The sequence below is a fragment of the Pempheris klunzingeri genome, unplaced genomic scaffold (genome assembly GCF_042242105.1).
Source record: "Pempheris klunzingeri isolate RE-2024b unplaced genomic scaffold, fPemKlu1.hap1 Scaffold_87, whole genome shotgun sequence".
Taxonomy (NCBI): domain Eukaryota; kingdom Metazoa; phylum Chordata; class Actinopteri; order Acropomatiformes; family Pempheridae; genus Pempheris; species Pempheris klunzingeri.
This window is the reverse complement of record NW_027254991.1, coordinates 33,783-42,466: the sequence shown is the minus strand read 5'-3', so window position 1 is coordinate 42,466 and position 8,684 is coordinate 33,783. Positions and strand designations below refer to the sequence as shown.

General features: G+C 39.6%; 1 protein-coding gene across 1 annotated transcript; it reads right to left on the bottom strand.

Moving 5' to 3' along the window:
- Positions 1-1,702: 1,702 nt before the first annotated feature.
- Positions 1,703-6,690, bottom strand: LOC139225225 (dolichyldiphosphatase 1-like). The gene is made up of 8 exons (XM_070856191.1): positions 6,610-6,690; positions 5,811-5,911; positions 5,570-5,654; positions 4,674-4,773; positions 4,343-4,441; positions 3,134-3,262; positions 2,902-2,991; positions 1,703-2,219 (listed from the first exon to the last, which is right to left on the bottom strand). Exons 1-8 carry the CDS (start codon positions 6,683-6,685, stop codon positions 2,183-2,185), a joined length of 717 nt encoding a protein of 238 aa, XP_070712292.1. The 5' UTR covers positions 6,686-6,690; the 3' UTR covers positions 1,703-2,182.
- Between the last annotated feature and the right edge of the window lie 1,994 nt (positions 6,691-8,684).

Here is an 8,684-nt window from a genome sequence, read left to right as displayed (position 1 = left end):
ATCATTTTTATCTAGGCTATGCCGGCCCGTTCCCGACGGGTGTTTGGGGATAGCCTGAGGTTAGACCTGAAAAGTGAATCAAAAATGGAATGGGTCGTTTAAATAGGGCAGATGTTTCTTTTGCGCTCTGCAAGTCAGGATAGACGTGATTTCTCGAGCAGTGTTCAGTGGTCACATTGGGGAACAGAGCGCAGGGAGAGGAGTGCATGACGCTCCTTTTACAATGCAAGGAGCTTGTCCATTGTTTGAACCAAACAGAGGGCTATTTTTCATTTGTCACCTACCCTAGCCCATATAGTCCCCAAATACACACTGAAATGCTTGTTTTGGGAAAATAAGGCACTTTTTTTTTTTTTTTTATTCCTTGAGACACATTTTCCACAATTTGTGTCATTGGGGAGAAAATAATAATGCAATTTTATTGCAGGCCTGAGCACGATTGTTGGCCATCTCAACAGTATCACACAATAAACTGTTGCTGTAGCCAGTTTGCATTATTTTTTGCTTCCATGGTGTCATTGCAATATTCCTCAAGGACAGCGATGTCTGCACTATATCTTGTATTGTTTTATCATGGCAGGTGCCTCATGCAAATCTTTTCATCAGTATTTCTGTCACTACATTTCATCTCCCTTCTCAGTTTTGGAGTTGGTGATGCATCAGGACAAATGAACTGAGACACTGCGGTGGGAATAACAGCTCAGCCGACAGACACTCCACTGACTTATGCGCATCGGTGAATATCAAGTGCCACATTAGCTCAACAGCAAATACTCTACAAAGCAAAACAGCATTTTGATTACAAAAAGGTGCCACTGTTTTTCAAAGGACGACATTTGAACCGTCTCTTGTACATAAACACATTTTTATTCAGCCTGATATAGGTTACACATGGAAAAAAAAAAAATCAAATTCTAAGAGAACTACTTCCCTTTGTGGAGCTAATGATATGACAGTTTTAAATCAGCTTCAGATCCCCACTTGACAGCTTTCAACATTAGCTGCCGTGGGCTGTGAGGAATTAAGCATAATCACATGCTACGACTGACCTGAGGCTTTTTTTCCATTCTTTAAAAATAATACAAAAAGAAAACATATCCCCTCAGCAGTCATTAAGTGTTTCCGCACTAAATGATATGGAATGTCAACTTGGAAACGCAGATAAAAAGAAAACTCTGCAACGGCAGAAAAAAAGATAAGAAACTCATTTAAAAAAAGAAAAAAAGAAAACTGATTCCCAGAATTCTTTTCCCAGGCTGCTACTGTGTGTGAGGCATTAAGGAAACACCACCTCAGTCCAAAGTGTGTGCGACAACAAAAATGACTGAAACCTGCTGCTGTGATTCAGTCTCATGATCCTCAAACGTGGATATGAACAGAAATAAACCTCGATGCTTAATAGTACATAAAGTACATTAAATTCACACTGCTTGCAGATCAGCTTTGGAGTCTAATATATTAGGACTGACAGTCATAGATACAAAGCAAAGACTGATGACGGAAAAGAGGGGGAGGGTTTTAACATTTAACTAGTGTTAGTCTTTTACTTGTAAATTTCACAAAGTGCAAATTCTCATTTATATTACATCATAACCAATTTTTTTTTTTTTTTTTTTTTAGAAATTGTTCATTTTCTATCATATAACAATGAAAAATGGAAAACCTAGCCATAACCACCCCCCTACCCACCCCTACCCACCAGCTATCCATCAGAATATTTTAAAAAAAGGAATCACTAAATACATGCTGCAATGACGCCCACCAATTTGTTTGAAACTTGACCAAAGCCTCCTTTTAGGCTCCTTGAATCTCTTACAGTACACTGTTACTGTCAGCGTGCGTTTATAGTTAAAATATATATATTAATCTATCATTAAATAGTATGCCTCTTGCACAGTCTTGCATGCATTGAAGAGCATTTTGGGCAAGCTGTACAAGAAGGAGAGGCGTGTGGACGGACTTGCTCAGGCTGTAGGCTCCGGGCCAGGTCCAGGCACTCTTTCGCCACCTGTAAACGGTTTTTGCCCTTTACTCCTTGCAACCACGTCAGTCCAAAAGATGGTTCTCCAGTGTGTTTTTGTCGAGTGAGCATTTGTGTGTGCGTGTGTGTGTGTGTTCATGAGTGTGTGTATCTAATTGTGTATGTGGTCCTAAACTCAGTTTCACAAAAGAGCTGTGTAGATCACTGAAGTTTTGTTCCAAGCTTTCGTTGCCTGTTCCTAGAAGACGAAAAACAACAACATAAAGAGACTGGAGTCATGCCACGCAACTGTCTCACACACATCAAAGGCCTGGTCCTGCCAGCATTTTGAACACTGTCGGGTTCACTAACGAGGACCAAGTAAACCCACACAAATCTTTTGCATAAAGTCTAGCTGTGACCCACGTGTTTGCACCATAGCATGCCATCTAGACAGTGCTGAATTTGAGGGAACAGAGCCAGAGTTAAAAAATGGAGAAAGTTATTGCAGATTATTAGCCGTCTTGCATCATTTACTTTTATTTAACCTCCTCTGTCAGAGTAAAACGAGTTCTATAACAGACAGATGATGACAGAAGTCAATGATGGACACTTGAAGAAACTGTGGGAATGTCTAGTTAACAAGCTTGTTAACTGACAGTAAGCTTCATCAATTAACTCTTCATTAAAATTATGGTGCATAATATTGAGAACAAAATACCAGGAGCAGTAAATGGCACACCACAGAGACCATAGAAAGCTCAGGCAGCTATTGTAACTGATAAGTGTTACGTTAGACAGGAGCTACAGTAGTTCACCAGCTAGTCCCAGCCTCTAGTACCAGCTATGTCATCAGGATGTGTAGGTAAACTGTTTCACCTTCTGGTTTGACAGGGCCTTAATTGTGATAGATGTGGTGTATGTCCACAAGAGAAACTTACCTCGCCTCTGACCTGGTCACTGTATACTCAAACCATAAGATGTTGGGAATCAGGCTTGTGTCTCGCACCAGGAAGTACTCTGATATTGGCCTATCATTTGTAAAAAAAAAAAAAAGACAATTGAACGAACACATTAGTGGAGTAGCCATGACAGGCCAATTATTCAGGCTGAGAATGAATCTTCTTCCCCAGTGACACGAGAAGGAAGCAGAGAAATGAGAGCGCTACTTACCACGCTGCTATTTTGGGGAATAATGGTGTCAGCACCTCTTGTGTGAAAAAGAACCAGATTATGCCAATTGTACTACCAGCCACTCCGCCATAGAAAACCTGGCTCCAGGTGTGATACAACAGGTAGACCCTGAAAATGAGACATTAAAAAGTCCTAAATTACATGAAGTCTAGCAATAAGCACGTCGAATAGTATCAAACTTTGTGTGTTCAATTGTGTTGTTGCACCGGAAGTATCACACATCATCATCCAAATTTTTATTCACCTGCCCTGAGTACAGTTACTGCTGTGATTAATGAGCTTCACACATTCTCAAAGCTGATCAATCAGTTATGCCATTGACAAGCTTTTTTATAATTCTTTATATTGATATTTGGAGGTTCTTGTATTCTATGCCAAAATAAACCCAATTAAATGTAGATCCTTTCTTTGCTGTACTTCAGCATTTCAGCGCAGCTGTGCCAGTCACTCTGAGATGTGACACCGAGGTTGACAAAACATACAGACTTGCAAACGTCTGAACGAATCTGTTCTCTCTCTCCCATCTATCTTTCCTAGCTTCTCATTTTTGACCAGTGTGGACCATCACTTTCACCAGCTAACAAGCTAACAAGACAAACACTGTTGATGGCAGGTCACATCAGCTGTCACCGCTCTCTGCAAGCACATGTTTGTACTGGCCTAGAGATCATTTGTGAGGGGAGAAGCTCCACTCATTAACTCCACTAAACAATCGAGAGTGTTTTCCTAGTTTCAATGACGTCAAAAGAGTGAAAGAACTTCTCCAGGAAAAGGATGTAGCAGAATTTGTCACCTATATTTCAGGAGTGGCATTTTCTTAAACTTTCATTCAACAACCTATTAATCTTTAGCTTATAAAAGCTTATGAACTTAATATTGCTGACATCATAACCTAGGCCAAAAACTAACTTTGACTTCAGGAGAGCCACACTCGCCTCTGGATTTCTTCACAGAATCATTTCTTATAACAAATCCTGACCAAAAAAACTCACATTTTAATATTCATAGTAACATTTCACAGTGCAGTAGAGAGCTTGGCTCTTAACCTCTGCAATGAATCAAGTGCCTCATGAAAGGTACTTTTAACATAATGCTTGGTTTTATAACCCCAGGATGTTAAAGTTTGCCGCTATATTCACTTTAGATTTTATCTGGCGGATCTGGGGGGGGGGGGGGTCAGTCCCTTACCTGCTGTATGAGACTGATAAGGCTATGCCCAACAGGATGATGGACAGTATATGTCTCCACAGCAGGTCCACACATCGAGCATTGTTCGTTTGATGCATTCTTAAAAGAGAGATCAGCATGAGTGTCAGCATCTAATGAGTCATCAAAAACATTAATGTAATTCACATAATAATGACACATGCCCTGGAGTAAAACAAGTAAATAACACATGCAAGTATGATTAATGTAAAACTAACAGACACTGCATTTGATTAGTTTGTAACTAGTTGTATTCATGGCAGCATGTTTCCGCCCTTAAACCACCCCAAACACAAAGGAGAAACAAGCTCACCTTAAATAAAGGAAAAGAAAGAAGTAAACAACAAAGAACCAGATAAGCTGGGAATGACTGGAGGGCATCCCATACTCTGTGTGCAGGGTTGTGTGAGCCCCTGCAGAAAGACAACAGAAGCTGAAATAAATATGCATTCACAATATGAAGTGCATCTTCATACAAATATAGAACCATTTCCAATGGCCAGTGGAACCAGTTTCTTTATTATGTATGTAAATTGTGTGTTTGTCTATGATTTTATACTGCATAAACAAAACAAGCCATAAAATGATTTTTGACGAAAACAATGAATCAAAAAAATAACAGCAGATGGATTAACAATGAAAAGAATCATTAGTGGCAGCTAAAATATATTAGAGCTGCTATATTAGGGTCACAAATTATCAAATTATCACATTTGAGAGGGTAGAACCAGTGAATGGCTCCAGTCGTATTTTAGCTTTAAACATAACTAAAATTATTCAATAATTCAAATATTTTCATTTCTGTCAATCACAAATTATTGCAGCTCTAATATATTCCCAACAACACTTAGCTATAGCAATTGATTTAGCAATTGACTGATTTAGCCTCAGTAACACTTTATATTCTAAACCAAAACTGAATTCAAAAAATACTCTAAAACATGAAAATTACAGTTTATCGACACCATGGGCTTATTTTCTTTTTAACCTAGTTATACATGTTTGAGGCCCAGCTTTTACCTGAGTATTTGCAGCACACAGGGACGCCAGCTTGTGATGAAGATAAACTAAACAACTGAACCAGCAATGTTCTGAACCTCAGCAGGTAATGTGGTTAATATCAGAGGAAGATTTTTTTTTGGCTGTTGTAATGATTTTGCAACGTTGCCCAACCCTTTGAACTACACATAAAGAGAAGACTTCACTCACCTGCACATGGGCGCGGCTCTCTGAGAATGTGCTTCAGCAGCCAGTTCACCCCTTCATTCAGGATGAGCCCACCAAAGAAGGAAATCTGTGTACAACAAGAAGAGGTCGGCTTATAGACTTCTTCACATGATCCTGACTCCACTGTTCGGGCTCATGTGAGACAATTAACAACTTCACAGACTGGCTTTACATGTGATGCTCCTTCTGAAAACACCACGAAAAGTGCATGTGCTGAACTCACCGTGTGCAGCTCCCGTTTAAACACTATGAGTGTAACAAAACCCACAAGAACTGCTATGGGTAGGAGACTGATGTAGGCCAGCACATGTCCCGTCAGGTCACCTAAAACATAGTAGCACAGTCCTTATGTTAAAGCATATTATAAACTGGTGTAAAGTCGACTAGCACTGGTGGGAGTGACACTTTGAGGTAACTCAATGAACCCGGATGGTTGAAATATTTAACTGAAGGTAGGAAGCTGCTGTGGTGGAGTAGCTACACCTTCATCTGTGTTACCCAACACGCCACAGTAATTAATTTAGTTAATTCAAACAGATCGGTGGATGTGGTTTATGCTAGTTATACTAGTCAGTATCAGGCCATGGAGCTAGCTGCTACATTAGCCACAGTGCTGGCAGTAACGTTATAAGGTGAAATGTCTACTTATTTCCACCACAGTCTTAAATCATATTTTGCTGTTCAGAATGCTTAAATTTTGTCTATTAATTCTTACAGGACACGACATGTTGGCTAATTCCTGAGAGAACATATCAAACCCGATATTAAGACAGCTAGCAGGCTAGCTAGCCTTCATTGTGGACAGTATCGCCGACTGCGCATGCGTGGCTGTCTCACAATTTCGCAGTCCGGGTAACATTCCCCGCTGTGCTCGGGGTTTTACAGCGTCTCACAATTTGGCAGGATCACCAACGGCCGTGTCCATTCAGTAGCGAGCAAACAACACGCACTCTCCGGAAATTACAAACATTACAGCGTTACAAGAACTCCACCAGATAGAGGAAGATGTTGAGTTTACTCACCCTCCGGGAACTCTACGTGTGTCAGAGATATGGACCGCCATCGAGGTGGTGCCGAGCACTGCTCTTCCAACGCCATCTTACCCGGACACAACCGGGCAGTCTCAGAAAAACGCCCCAGACGCCAGACCAGCCAATCACGAAGGGAGCTCCGTGTTCAGGCGGGCCCCGGCAGCGGAGGAGCCGACCAATCACAGCCGAGCACCGGAGAGGAGATATTCTGCCCATAGAGAAGAATTATTGAATGAACAAAAAACACAAAAGTCCAGCACTCCACATTAAATCAGCGAACTGCACTCATTCAAAAAAAAAAAAAAAAAAAGTTATGGTTTTTTTTGTGTTTGCAAAATTATTATTTCCCACCTGGGTCATCTATAATGTCCAGATCAGGTATTTGTCCAGATATTTACTTTTATAAGGTAGAATTATCAAATATTTTAAAATGATATTTTTTTTACAAGTTGTAACTTTGATAATTGCTTTTTAAAATGATTTATAAATCATTACTCATGCTTTACAGATAAGTTATGAGCCATTCGCAAGAGTAGGGCTGCCTTTAGTGATTTCTGAAAAGTCATCCTACACTTTCCTACAAGGAAAAGCCATCTAAAACAACTGCAACTGTCAATATCTCCAAACAAAAAAATAGCTATTTGAGTTGGGCATGCAACATGCAACCATCAACATCGTCAAACGGGCCTGAAAACCTAAATTAAATGGACCAAGATGGAAAAGGCCCAGAAAAGATGGAAACTGTTTGACTGACTGATTAGTACAAAAGTTCATGTAGCATATTAATGAGTTGACTTATAGGCTGTAGCATAAAAGCAGTGAATACAGAGAGTAACATGAAATTTGATTGCTTTAGGGGCGAAGTATTAGGGGATATAGCAAGCGGCAGGTTGGACTGAACAGAGAAAGGTAATATATACTCACCCAAACACACAGCAGACAAACTCACTTAAAGCCAGGCATGAATAACACATATACACAAGCCTGCAAAACTGGACACACAAAGAAAACAAGCAAAGACCTCAACAAAAAACCTAAAACACAGACTGACAAACCCCTGTGTAAACTGTAAAACTAAATACTGATATAGGCAAAGGGTAGAGATGTGTGTAACCTTCATGCCTCATGTTGTACAGTCTCCAAAATGTTGTGTACTGACTATGTTCCCTGTTTGTGTTATTGCTTGTTGCTGCGATTTCTGAGGATTGAGGTTGTTTCAGACTAAAAATGTTTCACTGTGGAGGTAAGAGGGGTTCTAAAGATAGAAGAAGTGTTGTGCACCCCCCACTGGCCTAATGTTGAATCACTACAGAGCTTTCTTGTATCTCTCCAACTGACCCTACTCACTTTGTTGAGGTCTAGGTAGGTTTAAAATCCTGCATCAAATTTCAAACTTTATTTACCATCACAGCCAACCTAACATTAGCATCAGAACAGAGGTGGCCCTCCATGATTCTAGGGGTTAGAACAACATAGGTTCATAGACCGAAGTTTTGGTCAAAATGAAATTGTGTCCAGATTGTCACACCAATGTGATACAATTTAGGGGGAAATAAATGTTATTATATTACTCTTTATTATGCTATTATAAAGGGTTGCTCCCAAAGGGGTCCCAAAAACATCTCCAACCTTTGGTTAGAGTTGTTTGGTGGGAAAGGGTCACCAAAGTTGAAGGCAGTGGATTTATGCATAAATACACTATTGTATCAAATTAGTTAGTAATGTATAATGTATATATAATATATATTTTCTCTTTTTAATTAAGCCAGTGCTTCCTGATCATTTTGTGTAATACTAGAACATGAGTCCAAGTGGAACATTAAAAATAAACTGAGTCGTCATCAGTTGGAAAAAGGCATAATCATATTGTTTAGTAACAAAAAATAACATTTAATATGGAGAATCAAAATCAATTTACAGTTTGTGCTGGCATTGTGAATTAACGATAGAAAAGACAAAAGGCATGAATAGGACACTTGTAATGTACAGCAATGACTTTCAACAAAAAAAAAAAAGAAATCACTCTTTCCATATTTTGGCCATCAGAAGTCCCTGTAAAACTATAC